Below are 15139 nucleotides of genomic sequence, written 5' to 3' on the forward strand. Positions count from 1 at the left end.
GCTCTTGGGAAGGGAGGCACCTGCCTCAACTTCCCCAGATCACCAGTGTCCACAGCAAAACACAGCAGTCCAGCATCAGGTAACAGCAGCGGCCAGGCTGTGAAGCAGGGGGAGGAGGGGTGAACCTGAATCTGCACACACACACACACACACACACACCCCGCCCCTGCCCCAACCTCTCCCTGAGGCTTGTTCTGGTTGGTCCTTGTGGCTCATTCACAACACCTGGGGGAAATGACCCAGGAAACTCAAATGGTGCAATTTCAGGACACCACTTAGGAGTTAAACGTCTGATAACTGCATTTGAAACGGGCATTGTAGCACACAGAGATGAATGGAAAAAGCACATCGTTTCAATTTGCCCTCTTAGAATGACCTTAAGTGGCAACGGAAAAGCACTGACAACTATTGTGGGAAAGAACGGAAGCGTCGGGGCCGGAGCCGTGGCTCACTTGCTAATCCTCCGCCCTGCGGCACCGGCATCCCATATGTTCACTGGGTTCTAGTCCCGGCTCCTCCTCTTCCAGGCCAGCTCTCTGCTGTGGCCCGGAAAGGCAGTGCAGGATGGCCCAAGTGCTTGGGCCCTGCACCCACATGGGAGACCAGGAGGAAGCACCTGGCCTCTGGCTTCGGATTGGCGCAGCGCCGGCTGTGGCAGCCATTTGGGGGTGGGGGTGGTGGGGTGAACCAGTGGAAGGAAGACCTTTCTCTCTGTCTCTCTCTCACTGTCTAACTCTGCCTGTCAAATAAGTAAAAAAAAAAAAAAAAAAAAAAAAACCAGAAGCGTGGAAAAGCTCTCCAGAACCTTAGGGCACTTCCCTGTCTTCCCACTGAGGCCTGAGTATCAGGCACCGGCCCTGCACCTCCCTTGGGCCCCAGATCCACAGGCAGCCCAGGGTGAGGAAGATGAGCCACCCTGATGTCCACAGCCCCTCCCAGGGTTCCTGTGCTGTCCCCTTCGCCAGGGCCTTTGAACACACACACAAGTACCAGCCACAGTATGGTTCTCTCCTCCAGCACATGGGGGGCCCTGAGCAGGTGGACCTGCATCTGGCTCATCTTTGACCCTCTTCATTTGCACCCCTGACCAAATGTCACACTATTGGGGCAAGCATTTGGCACAGCAGTTGGATCTCTGCTTGGGATGCCATATTCCACACCTTAGTGCCTGAGTTTGAGTCCAGTTCCACTGTCCATTCCTGCTTCCTGCTAATGCGCACCCTGAGAGGCAGCAGGTGATGGCTCAAGTGCTTGGGTCCCTGCTGCCCATGTGGGAGACCCGGACTGAGCTCCTGGCTCCCAGCTTCAGCTCGGCCCAGTCCTGGCTGCTGCAGGCATCTGCAGAGTGAACCTACAGATTGGAGTTCTGTCTCTGTTTCTCTTTCAAATTAAAAAAAAAATATTTTCTCTAAGTCATACGCTCTGAAACAAGCTCCCTTCCTTTTGGTTTCTGTGCCCTGCCCTGTGGCATTTCAAAGAATCTGCTAGTGCCTGACACAGTCTTGTTTGTATCCTGCCAGGTACAAAGCGAGCACTCAATACACACCTGATGGAGAGCAGGCAGTTGGCACAGGGAGGTTAAGCTACAGCTTGGGAGGCTTACACCCCACATCAGAGTGCCGGGGTTCAAGTCCCAACTCCTGCACTTCTGATCTAGCTTCTTGCTAATATGCACCCCGGGAGGCAACAAATGATGGTTTGAGTACTTGGGCCCCTACCTCCCACTTGGGAGATGCAGATGGACTTCCTGGCTTCCTGGCCTTGCCCAGCCCTGGATGTCATGGGCATTTGGGGAGTTAACCAGTGGTCTGTCTCTCTCTCTCTCTCCCTTTGCCTTTGAAATAATAAATAATTTTTTAAAAATTAATAAATATTTGGGGCTGGCACTGTGGCATACCAGGTAAAGCCACCACCTACAGTGCCAGCATCGCATATGGACACCGGTTCAAGTCCCAGCTGCTCCACTTCCGATCCAGCTCTCTGCTTTGGCCTGGGAAAGCAGTGGAAGATGGTCCAAGTCTTTGGATCCCTGTACCCTTGTGAGAGACCCAGAAGAAGCTCCTGGCTCCTGGCTTTGAATTGGCACAGTTCTGGCTGTTGCAGCCAACTAGGGAGTGAACCAGCGGAAGGAAGACTCTCTCTCTCTCTGCCTCTCCTTCTCTCTCTGCGTAACTCTTTCAAATAAATAAATATTTAATAAATAAGTAAATATTTAATGATTATACAAAGGAAAACATTTGAGTATCACCCTCACAATTCAGCTGGACCTCTTTGCCACGTGTCTCTTTAACTGGACTCATCCTTTACTTATATAAAAAGAAAAACATTTTTACTGATTTCCATAGGTCCCGCTGAACACTGTTACCGGTTGAAGGCTCCGGGTCGCAGGCCAGTTTGCAGGAATGGAGCATTGGAGGGACAGCCCCTCCTCAGCAGGGGGAGCCAGCCAGCACCAGCAAGGGGGCTGCAGACCATGGAGTCTCTCAGAGAGCAACTTGGCACTGCAGACAGAAGGGTGGCCGATGTCTCTGACAGTCCAGGTTTGCTTTCTTTTTTTCTTTTTTCTTTTTTGACAGGCAGAGTTAGACAGTGAGAGAGAGACAGAGACAGAGAGAAAGGTCTTCCTTACGTTGGTTCACCCCCCAAATGGCCACTACGGCTGGCGTGATGTGCCAATCCGAAGCCAGGAGCTGGGTGCTTCTTCCTGGTCTCCCACGCGGGTGCAGGGCCCAAGCACTTGGGCCATCCTCCACTGTGTTCCGGAGCCACAGCAGAGAGCTGGACTGGAAGAGGAGCAACCGGGACAGAACCGGCACCCCAAATGGGACTAGAACCCGGAGTACTGGCGCCACAGGCAGAGGATTAGCCCAGTGAGCTGTGGCGCCAGCCCAGGTTTGTTTTCATTTCCATGTTTGGGGCATGCAGCATGCCCCCCCTGGCCCTCGCTCCTCCCACTCCCACTAGCTGCTCTTGTCTGCTGGGCTACAGTGTGTCCAGGCCCTAGACCAAGGTCCACAGATGCCCCACACAGGGTGCAGGAAGCCCCGGGCCAACCCTCCCCCGTGGCTTGCAGGGAGGGGCTACAAGGCCTAGAAGAGCAAGCACTCTGGAGCCAGACAGCCCTGGTGCAAATTCAAACTGCCACTCTCTGGGGTGTGCCGTGGGCATCTGGCCTCAGTTTGGTCATATGTCAGATCAAGGCAGCACTCTACAGGGCTGTGGCAAGGTTCACATGAATCAACCCCTGCAGAAGGATGTGAATGCGTGCAACTCATAGTAAATACGATCCAAGCATGTGAGATGGACAGAAGGATGGATGGACGGGCAGACACGGCGAATTACGCAGGGCACCGGGCGAATCCAGTAATGCCGTTAGTACTGAGCTACCAGTGTCAGTAACTGCCCACGTCGGGCTCAGAAGGGGGCAAAACACGCTTTGCTTGCAGCTCAAGTGAACACAAGCCCACCCCCACTCTCTGCTGCTTCAGAAAGCCCCCCCCCCCCCGGGGTGGGGGGCGTTTGAGGGCAGGTGTTTGGAGCACCAGGCAGAAGAGAGCTGCTTTCAACAGAAATACGTCCCTAACACACATGCAACTCGCTGTTTATCTGAAGTCAAATTTAACTGGGCATCCTGTATGCATAATTTTTTTCAAGAAGATATGTCTTATTTATTTGAAAGTCAGAATGACAGAGAGAAAGTGAGACAGAGAGATTTTGCAACAGCTGGTTCATTCCCCAAATGGCTACAACAGCCAGGGCTGGACCAGGCTGCAGCCAGGAGCAAGAAACTCTACTGGGGTCTTTCACGTGGGTGGCAGGGGTCCAAGCACTTGGGCCATCTTCCATTACTCTTCTGGCGCATTAGCGGGGTGCTGGATTGGAAGTGGAACAGCGAGACTTGAACCATAGTCTGATATGGGATGTCTGCGTCATAGGCAGTGGCTTATCTGCCACACCACAATGCCAACTCCTACGCATACTTTCTTGTCTGCTTGATTTAGGAGTCCAGTTCTGGCAGCTTTGTGCCCTGCCCATCTGGCCTTGCCTTCTCTGGCCAATCTAGGTTCTTCCTCATGCAGCCCTCTCCCCACCCTCGCCCCTGAACAAGTGATACACATTATCACCAAGTACCTTTTAGGAGCTGGCACTGTGCTATCTGCAGTCCCAGCATGGTCTGTATTAACTCTCATGACTGAATCCACTTGGAAAGCGCTAGCATCACCCCCAGCCTGCAGGCACGAGGACTGGGGCTCAGGAGGCTCGGTGCCTTGGGCCAAATGCTGCAGCTGGGGAGGGGTGTGCGCCCAGGCCCACTGCCTCCAAAGGCTACAGGAAGCGCAACTTCTCCTTTCCCTGTCCACGAATGCCCCCTTGGCACTGACCACACTTTCAGCGACCACAGCACCTGCTTCCACAGCTAACAACCCAAACATGGATGCAGGCAGGGACCTGAGCTCAGGGCTTGCCGGTCTCTGCCTGGAGGTGGGTCAGACAAAGCCACTTCTCCCATCTGGGGCTCAGCCTTCCTGACCATGAAAGCTTAAACTTAGGCATCGCTCCCATTCCATTCTCTCTGAAACTCCTGTGCAGGGTCAGATTTCCTGGCTGGAGTGGCCTCATGGCCACGACCCAGCTCCACAGTGTTACTACCACACAGAACCCCATTCCTCAGGTAACTTCTATGGGTCAAAGCCTACCCAGGAGACCTGCTGTGCTTTATCTTCAAGCTCAAGGAATCTCTATGGAGTAGATGTCCCCTCATTTCTCAAATGGAGAAGGCAAACAAGACCAGCAGAGCTGATGGGGACCACTTTTATTCACTGGAGGCTTCCTTGTTGTCTCCCTTTCCAAGGAAGAATGAGGCTATGGCCACAGCCCCTGCCACCTGACTGAGCCCCCGACCAAACAGCTACCTCTACGCCCGGCTTTGCTTCTCACACAGGGGTCCCAGCCTCCAGGCCCTGTGCCCAGGCTCTAGGGCAGAGAGGACTGAGGTCCACAGTCCCAGAGTTCCACAGTAGGACTGCAATGGTTCCTTTCCACTCCCTTCTGCCAGGGTTCACAGCTGAGCACCGTGGGGCTCCCAGGATGGTCACGGCTGTGGGACGAGGCTCCATTCCATCCACTGCCAAGGCGTCCTGGCCTGAGAGCGGCTGCAGCCGTGGCATTTCCTTATTTGTTACCCTCACTGAACTGCGGTTTCCGGTGTCTGTTCAATGGACCTCTCCCTTCCCTTGGTTCCTCTGATGACTTCCCACAATGGCCTTCTCTTTGGACGGCTGCCAAGGCTGCCGCCCAGACCAGAGATTCGCGCCAGCAGAGAGGTGGCCTGCTGATTCCATTAGGGGATGGACGAGGCTGGCCTGAAGCAATTACGCAGCCAGTCTGCCACAGAATACGCCAGCTCCAGGAACACCCACCCCACCTGGGACCCATCAGCCCCCGGCTCTGACCCTGTGCCCGTGAGCAATCACTGTCCTGCCTGAAAGCTCTCCCACAGGCAAAGTCAAGCAGGCACGAATCCCACGCTTGGCACCACGGCCGCTCTGCACAGGGCGTCCGTGCCCGCAGGGATCAGAGCAGCCAGGAGAGGGCATGAGGTCTGCTCCTTGGTGTAGACAGAGGGAAAGCCAACTCTTAGCCAGGTCCGGGGCACATGAAAGCAAAGTTCCAGGCCAGCGCCGCGGCTCACTAGGCTAATCCTCCGCCTTGCGGCACCGGCACACCGGGTTCTAGTCCCGGTCAGGGCACCGGATTCTGTCCCGGTTGCCCCTCTTCCAGGCCAGCTCTCTGCTGTGGCCAGGGAGTGCAGTGGAGGATGGCCCAAGTGCTTGGGCCCTGCACCCCATGGGAGACTGGGAAGAAGCTCCTGGCTCCTGCCTTCGGATCCGCACAGCTCCAGCGGTTGCGGCCAACTGGAGATTGAACCAGCAGATGGAAGACCTTTCTCTCTCTCTCCCGCCTTTCCTTCTGTGTGTAACTCTTCAAATAAATAAATAAATCTTTTTTAAAAAAGTTCATAGAAAATAGAATTAAAAGGTATGCTTATTTGGGTACAAAAATATTTTGAAATGCATAATTTTTTCATAATATACATTTTCCACATTTTAAAAAAAGATTTATTTATTTATTTATTTGAGAGACAGAGCTACAGAGACAGAGGGAGAGACAGAGAAAGAGAGATATCTTGGCCGGCGCCGCGGCTCACTAGGCTAATCCTCCGCCTTGCGGCGCCGGCACACCGGGTTCTAGTCCCGGTCGGGGCGCCGGATTCTGTCCCGGTTGCCCCTCTTCCAGGCCAGCCCTCTGCTGTGGCCAGGGAGTGCAGTGGAGGATGGCCCAGGTGCTTGGGCCCTGCACCCCATGGGAGACCAGGAGAAGCACCTGGCTCCTGGCTCCTGCCATCGGATCAGCGCGGTGCGCCGGCCGCAGCACACCAGCCGCGGCGGCCATTGGAGGGTGAACCAACGGCAAAAGGAAGACCTTTCTCTCTGTCTCTCTCTCTCACTGTCCACTCTGCCTGTCAAAAAAAAAAAAAAAAAAAAAAAAAAAAGAGAGAGAGAGAGAGAGAGAGAGAGATCTTCCATCCTCTGGTTCACTTCCAAAATGGTTGCAACAGCTAGAGCTGGGCAGGCCAAAGCCAGGAGGCAGGAGCTTCCTCCAGTTCTCCCACGTGGGTAAAGGTATGTTGGTACTTGGGCTGTCTTCTGCTGCTTTCCCAGGCCATTAGCAGGGAGCTGCATCGGAAGTGGAGCAGCCAGACATGAAACAGCACCCATAGGGGATGCTGGCACTGCAGACATCGGCTTTACCAGCTACACCATGACGCTGGCCCCACATTCTAACAGGTCCATCTGTTCATCCACCTGCCTCCCTGAGGACCATGCCTAGCTCCTAGCTTTCCCATCATCTCCAAGTGATACTGGTGCAACAAGAATGAAATGAGATGATGTGAGGAACGGGCCGGGAGCCAGGGACAGCTGAGCCCCAGTGGCTGTGGACGTGGGCTCTCACGTCATCCCCATGGTCATGCCAGAGTAGGCACCTGTGAGAATCCTTTGAATTGAGCTGAAAGGCAGGGGTATGAGAGACAAGGGCAGGCAATAGCCAGACCACACAGAAAATTGGAACTCTCAACCCCAACCCGCAGCAACCTGCCTGGACACAAACCACTGTCTACAATAGCCAGCCCAGGAAGCCAGAGTCAGACTGGCTCCAGCTCAGATGCATAGGAAGTCAGCTATCTTTAGCAACAGGCTAGGAAGCCAAAAAATCACCTCCATAATAATTGGCTTCAAACAGCCAGGATCAGGCTGTTTAACTGAGAGCCTCCCTGATTTTTGTCCTCATTTCCAGCTAAAGTCAAGTGTGCACCCCTAAAGAATCCCATCAGATGCCCTGCTCCTAGTTATCTGCCTGCAGCTTCCTTCTCTCTCAACAGCTGCCAATCAGAGAGCACCTGAAATCTTGCTTTTTTGTACTACAAAGCTTTCCCACTCCTCTGCCCGCCCTGAGACTCAGCTAAAGAACAAGTGATGGTGCCTAGTGCCCTTGCTATACACAAGCTCAGAAGAAGTCATCTTGCTTATTATTTATTTATTTAACTTGAGAAGCACAGCGACTGGGGTGGGAGAGAGATCCGATCTGCTGCTTCACTCTGGAAATGCCTGCAATGGCCTCTGGCTGGGGAAGAAGCCAGGAGCCAGGAACCCAATCCAGGTCTCCAGGGAGCAGGAATGTGCCCACCTGAATCAACATCTGTGCCTTCCAGGGTCTGCAGGAGCAGGAGCGGGAGCTGAGAATGCAATCCGGGCACTCGGATGTGGGCTGTGGGCACCGAAACTCATGTCTTAGCCCTGGGTCAAACACCCAGCCCCAGCCTTTGTGTTCCTCTTTTTGAGAGCCCTTTTGATCTGAACAGGTGGGTCTCACACACCTCTGGCCAGGCAGGCCCAGGACGCACTCAGTAAAAAGAGCTGAGTGGCTCGGGAGGAAGTGGGGAGGCAGGAGAAGAGGGTGCAAGCAGACAAGAAGAGCCACAGCTGGACAATAGGACCCACTCTCACAGAGCCACCTGTAGACCCATCCCTCTTATACCCTGGGCTCCCTCAGGCCTTGCCTTTTCCTCCCATAAGGAGGATGAAGGGCACCAAGGGGCTGGAATCACTTAAAGATGACCCAAGTCTGAGTGGCCATGAGCTCATGTGCACACCCAGACATTACTATTCAGCTGACTCTAACTTCAACCAGGGAGGGACCAGAGCTACTGGCTCAAGGGACCTGCTAGCCAGCAGCTCTCTTCCCGTGCAAGGAAGCAGTGCCAGGAAAAGGAAGCTGGGAGGGGTGGATGCGGCCCAAACACCCACTGGCACCTCTGAGGGAACAGGTCTCACCCCAGGGCCCCCACCCAGGCACACATGCTGTAGCTTGCCAGGCACAAATGCCATAAACTCTGTGGGAGCCATTTGAACAGCAGCACAGACCAGTCCCTCCTCCTGGGCCTTCTGCTTGCACCTTGGCAGTGGCCTTTCCAGGTGCTGCCCGAAGCCCCCCAGGCCGGTGTACAAGCTACTTCCCATCGCTGGACCACACTGGCCCACTCAGGCTTCCCTCTCCCTCCTGGGAAGCCTGTCCACATCCAAACCAGCGGCACGAGACAGGCTTCTGCAGGGGCTTGTGTACCATCAGTATTTTCTGTAGTTCTCACTCTAACAGGGTTGGACATCCAACAGAGAATTCCAGAAGGTAGGCAGGGCCTCCCCAAGGCTTCTTGTGCCCTCACAATTCTCCCAGCCCACCAGTCAGCAAACACACAGCACCCAGGCTGCAACTCCATCCACAGGTGACTGAGCAGCAGGGAACTCCTGAAGAAGGACGGAGGGGCTGCTGTCCAGAGAGGGGTGGGCACTGCAATGCACCTGCCCGACCATCCAGAGGAGCCACTTCAGGGACTCTATGGTGCCTCTCTGCTGGCTTCCTCCCTGCCACATGCCCCCATCCACTTGCTCTGCATGGACCCAGAAAGAAAATGCCAGCATTCGTGGCACATGTCACTGCGGTACTAAGAAGGCAGCAGCACAGGAGAAATGGACTAGGGGGTGAGAAGCACATGCGTTCAAAGCTAGTGAGGTATAACTACTCCTGGGTCTCAGGGCCTAAAAGCTTCACTCACCTGTTCTGAACAGAGAATCACGCCAGGACCCATACCTTGGCCCTGGGTCAGGCACAAATGACCTACAGATTTCCAGCCTCCGAAAGCCTGCTCCTAGAAATGTGTTACTGCTTCCAGCTGCCCCAGCGACAACCCTCCCAGAGGACTGTCAGAGCCTGAAGTGGCCATGCCCCCCACGGTGTGAGCTGACCGGGTCCTACCTCGGAGCTGACTGAACGTGGTCATGAACTTGCTGGTGAGGGACTTGAGCTCGTTGTTAGCCAGCGTGATGAGGTGGATCTGGTCAGAGACATTCCGCAAGACCTTGTAGATGCCAATGGGGAAGGAGACCAGCTTGCACTCCGCCAGGTCTGCAGGCCGAGGACACAGGGAGACCAGGGTTACTCGGCACAGCCACCCAGCCACACACCCCAGCACCCCCAGGACCCCAGCCCCCTTGTTCTCCCGCCCTCGTTCAGGAACCTTCCTCATCAGCAATACCTCACACCTGCTGTTCCCCTGCACCTGAACCTCAGGATTTATTCCAGCACCCTCTCTGTTACTACCAGCCAGGGTGCAGAGGGTGGAACCCTGCCGGCACCAGGACCATCAGCATTCACGAGGGGGAGGCCCTGCTGAAGCCACAGCCCCTTTGGAAATCCTCAGACTACATAGAGAGGCGACAGGCCACAGAGCACTTGCTCTACAACGGCTGTCTCTGAAAGCAGGCAATCCACACGACTGGGTGGTGTGACCTTCCCAGGCCTATACGCTGAAGGCAAGCCTCGTGCCAGACACGGCAGAAAGCCACTTGCAGACACGGTGGCCACTCCTCACAGGCCTAAACGCTGTCCCTCACCACCCAGCACGCCCACCCTGAGGCACACGCCCACCCTGAGGCACACTCCCAAGAGAAATGAAAACAGCTGTCCACAGTCCATAGCCACAGCCACAGCCACGTCCGCGTTGGCACTATTCACCACGGCCTGTGCAAACTGAGGAGTGTAGAAAGAGCCCCACGTCCACATGACGAGGCGCAGGGTGCTTAGTTTCTGCTGTGGTGGCTGTGGACGGCACCAGTAGACAGGTCTCCCGGCACACACCACAGCAAGCGCGAGGCAGTGTCAGCGGCTTTCCCTTTAAACTAGGAGCAGAACAAAGAGGCTTCAGCCCCAAGATCCCCTGAGTGTGGTCTTCAAAGCCGTGGCAATGAAAGAGAAAGCACAGATGCTGAAAGCACACATGCGAAACGACCCACAGCAGCCCTCACAGCGTCAGACACACTCAGCCAAACGACCTCCAACATAAGCCTGCAAAGTCAACAATATTCCTGTATGCCACTGACAAAGCACACTTTCTACAGATCCTCATCCAAACAGTAATAAAAATGTAACGGAAAGAGAAATCATAATGGAAAGCATATCTGACCAATATGGAGAAAAAGTAGAAAAGGTCACAGATGGTTTTAAAAATAGATTTGTAGGGGTCAGCGCTGTGGCATAGCAGGTGAAGCCGCCACCTGCAGTGCAGCATCCCATGTGGGCACCGACACTCCACTTCCCATCCAGCTCTCTGCTATGGCCTGGGAAAGCAGTGGAAGATGGCCCAAATGCTTGGGCCTCTGCACCCACGTGGGAGACCCAGAAGAAGCTCCTGGCTCCTGGCTTCAGATCAGCGCAGCACTGGCCGTTGTGACCATCTGGGGAGTGAACCAGCGGATGGAAAACCTCTCTCTCTCTCTGCCTTTGCCTCTGCCTCTCTGTAACTCTTCTTTTCAAATAAATAAATAAATCTTTAGGGGCCAGCACTGTGGCGTAGCGGGTAAAGCTACCACCTGCAATGCCGGCATCCCATATGGGCACTGGTTCGAGACCTGGCTGCTCCACTTCCGATCCAGCTCTCTGCTGTGGCTTGGGAAAGCAGTAGAAGACAGCCCAAGTCCTTGGACTCCTGCACCCGTGTAGGAGACCCAGAAGAAGCTCCTGGCTCCTGGCTTTACAGAGACAGCGCAGCTCTGGCCATTGCAGCCAACTGGGGAGTGAACCAGTGGACGAAAGACATCTCTCTCTCTCTTTCTCTCTCTATAATTTTTTCAAATAAATAAATAAATCTTTTTTTTTATTTAAACTCAGTTGCTTTATTTTGCACTTTTAAAATTCACAAACCACTTTACAGTATCTGCTTTCCTGTTGATCATCGTGGGCTTTGGAGTCAGACAATGACAATTTTATCACTGGGCATACTAAAAACAATGGTTTACAAGCGAATCTCTGTAATTCAGAATGCTTTGCAAAATATACAGTGGTACACAACTGAATTGCCCTATGCTAAAATTAGGATTTAAAAGGCAGCTCAAATAAATAAATAAATCTTTAAAAAAAAGTATGGATTTAAAAATTTTTTTTTAAATAAGTCTTTAAAAAATAGATTTGTATGTGAAGATATATGACATGCTCATTGATGACAAGTCAAACTATTGAAGTGATGTTGCTTTTTTAAAGAAATTAACTTATATATAGTTTCATGTAATTCCTTTCAGGGATTCCTGAATTCTCTGAAAGGTTTTTTTGTAGCTGGGTTAAAAGGTGTAAAAGTTCAATCAGGGAAATAAGCAAACATGATCTTCTACAAAAAGAAGTTGATGTTATAACCTCTCTTACCAAGCTACAGTACTTCTAACAGAGGAAAACAGAAAAGACAGATCACAGAAAACACATAGTCCAGAAATGAAATGTCATAATTTAATAAATGCTAACGATGGTCTCACAAATAAATTAGAGGAGGAAGAAATTAATTAACAGATGTCAGAATGACAGCTTAATTTGGGGAGAACAAAAGAGAGAATTCAACCAGCTACACATCACAGTAATTCTAGACAGAATTACACTTCAAATATTTTTTAATCAAGCAGAAAAGGTTCACTGAATATTCACACAATCTCTGAAGTGAGGATGACTTTCCAAAACCAGGAGCCATAAAAAAAAATCACAAAGGGACAGATCAATAAGCAAACTGCATTCAATACACACACACACACACACACACACACACCCTCACCCTCCCACACATACACACACACACACACACTCTAACACTTGAAGAAAATAAAGTGAGCAGCAGATTGGGAAAAGGGAACTGCAGGGACGGGTGCTGTGGTACGGCAGGCTCAGCTGCCTCCTGGGACACCCATATCCCACATCAGAGTGCCTGGGATCCAGTCGCATCTCTGCCTCCACTTCTGACCCAGCTTCCCGCTAATGTTCCTGGGAAACAGCAAGTGCTGGCTCAAGTCTTGAGTTCTTGCCACTCATGTGAGAGACCAGGATGGAATTCCTGGCTGCCGGCTTTGGTTTGGCCCAGCTGTGGCTGCTGCACACATCTGGGCAGTGAGCCAGCAGATGGAAGGTCGGTCTCTCTCTAACATTCTGCCTTTCAAATAAATAAAAACGAACAAACATTTTTAAAAGGATCTATAAGTAGGATCCATAGTATTATCTTTATTGTTGACAACGTTCAACGTAACAATAAAGAAAAAACTACCATCACTCGAGACAGAAAATATGTACAATACTCATAAAGGAAAAATATAATTACTTAAAAAACTATAGCTCCCAATATGTATCGCCAAACTATTTTCCAAAATGTTTATGCCAATTTACATGTACCCTTTTCAAAAAGTAACAAGACTATAAAAAAATTGCTAATGCAATCAGAGGAAATTATGTTCTCTACTGTAATCTGTAACACTTTCAGTAGTGACACTGATTCTCTTTCATGGTTAATTTAACCACTTTGATTTCCCCACGGAAAATCCTGATCCTGTTTCTTGCTGTTTTTCCACTTCTGGCATGTACCCCTAAAAGGATGTAAAGCTCCTTAAATAGCTTAATCATCCCATGTCCTCTGATGGTTTTACTTATTTAACAGTTTACATTACAGGGTTTAGGGTTTTTAAGCAGAATAAAAAAGTTATATGCACCACTGTAATTCCAATTAGGTAAAAAAGTACACATGCCTGGGGAAGATGATAAAAAGAAAAATAACCAGAATTTAGCACCAGTTATTACAAAGGACTTGAGCAATCTGTTATTTTTTATGGTCCTAATGTTTGTTTATTTTATAGAAAATAAATACAATACCACTATGTATTTACATAAAACCATTTGTCAAGTGCAGATACATATAGTGATAATTTACTTCTAAAATAGGAAAATAAATATATCACAAAATTAACTTTTGCTGAAAAAAACTACCTGGCAAATTCAAGGATAAACTGAGGGCCGCCAGCTCCAATTTGTAAGTGAGACAGAGCCAAGCAGGACCATGGGAAAGACAGGAACTGTGCCAGGAATGGGGCAGAAGCTGTGAGATGGATGCTCAGGACTTGGGCACCACTGAACTCAGACGGTGCGCCCTCGTTCCTGGGAGCAGGAGAGGTGCTCACTGGGAAGGGACAGTCACCAACGGCCAGGGGTCTACTTCCAAGCAACCTGCCTGCCCTGAGCAGACCAGCCTAGAAAAGCTCCCTGCTGGCTGCTAATCTACCCCCAACCCCGGCAGGAGCCCCCTGAGAAGGGGATTCTCCTCTGGACGACATCCCAGGGCTGCTTGAGGGCAGTTCCACTGTCCGCAGCCTGGATCCTCTCTTCCCTCGGTGGCAGATTCCACCTTTCCTAGTGCGGCCTGGTCCCTGCCCACACACTGGCTATGTCCTCTGGAGGCAGCTTTTGTAAGCAATCTCTGCTTCAAGCACTATGCAAGCCCTCTGTGGCTCCACGTGGCAAAGTGACTTAAGTCACTCCTGGCTCCTGGCTCCTGCTTCGGATTGGCACAGCTCTGACCATTGCGGCCAATTGGGGAATGAACCAGCGGATGGAAGACCTCTCTTTCTCTCTCTGCCTCTCGTCTCTCTGTGTAACTCTGACTTATTTAGATTTATTTATTTATTTATTTATTTATTTATTTGAAAGGCAGAGTTACAGAGAGAGAGAGGGAGATACAGAGAGAGCACTTCCATTTGCCAGTTTACTCCACAAATGGTCACAACGGCCAGGGCAGAGCCAGGTTAAAGCCAGGAGTCAGGAGCTTCATCTTGGTTTCCCACCTGAGTGCAGGGGCCCAAGCACTTGGGCCATCTTTGACTGCTTTTCCCAGGCCATTAGCAGGGAGCTGGACCAGAAGTGGAGCATCCAGGATGCCAACTGGTACCCATATGGGAAGCTTAACCTGTTAAGACACAACACTGGTCCCATTCTAGGTACTTTTTAAAAATGATTATTTATCTGTGGCGCTGTGGCACAGCAGGTTAATGCCCTGGCCTGAAGCGCCGGCATCCCATATGGGAGCCGGTTCAAGATCTGGCTGCTCCACTTCCAATCCAGCTCTCTGCTGTGGCCTGGGAAACAGTAGATGGCCCAAAGTCCTTGGGCCCCTGCACCCGCATGGGAGACCCGGAAGAAGCTCCTGGCTCCTGGCTTCAGATCAGCATAGCTCTGGCCATTGCAGCCATTTGGGGAGTGAACCAATGCATAGAAGACCTCTTTCTTCCTCTATCTCTCCACTCTCTGTGTAACTCTGACTTTCAAATAAATAAATCTTTTATAAAAATGATTATTTATGTGAAAGGCAGAGTAATAGAGAGAGAGAGACACAGAGAAAAATCTTCTATCTGCTGGTTCACATTCTAAATGGCTATAACAACCAAGGGTGGGCCAGGCCAAAGCCAGTAGCCACGAACCAAGTCTCCCACATAGGTGGCAGGGACCCAGGTACTTGGGCCATCTTCCACTGCCTTTCCAGGCACATTAGCAGGGCGCTGGATCAAAAGCAGAGTTTTGGTGCTCCAAATGGAATGATGGCAGGGCTAGCGCTGTGGCGCAGCGGGTTAACACCCTGGCCTGAAGCGCCAGCATCCCATATGGGCACTGGTTCAAGACCTGGCTGCTCCACTTCTGATCCAGCTCTCTGCTATGGCCTGGGAAAGCAGCG

The 15139-nt window shown here is 51.6% G+C and overlaps 1 protein-coding gene across 3 annotated transcripts in view; it reads right to left on the reverse strand.

The window, feature by feature from the left end:
* Nucleotides 1–15139, reverse strand: part of LRRC20 (leucine rich repeat containing 20) — a 71485-nt gene that overhangs the window by 27604 nt on the left and 28742 nt on the right. For all 3 annotated transcript variants that reach the window (XM_070057788.1, XM_070057789.1, XM_008270009.4), the window contains exon 3: nucleotides 9373–9522. In XM_070057788.1, coding sequence (XP_069913889.1) covers nucleotides 9373–9522 — 150 coding nt within the window. The remainder of the gene's footprint in view (nucleotides 1–9372; nucleotides 9523–15139) is intronic.

This window comes from Oryctolagus cuniculus, chromosome 15 (genome assembly GCF_964237555.1).
Source record: "Oryctolagus cuniculus chromosome 15, mOryCun1.1, whole genome shotgun sequence".
Taxonomy (NCBI): Eukaryota; Metazoa; Chordata; class Mammalia; order Lagomorpha; family Leporidae; genus Oryctolagus; species Oryctolagus cuniculus.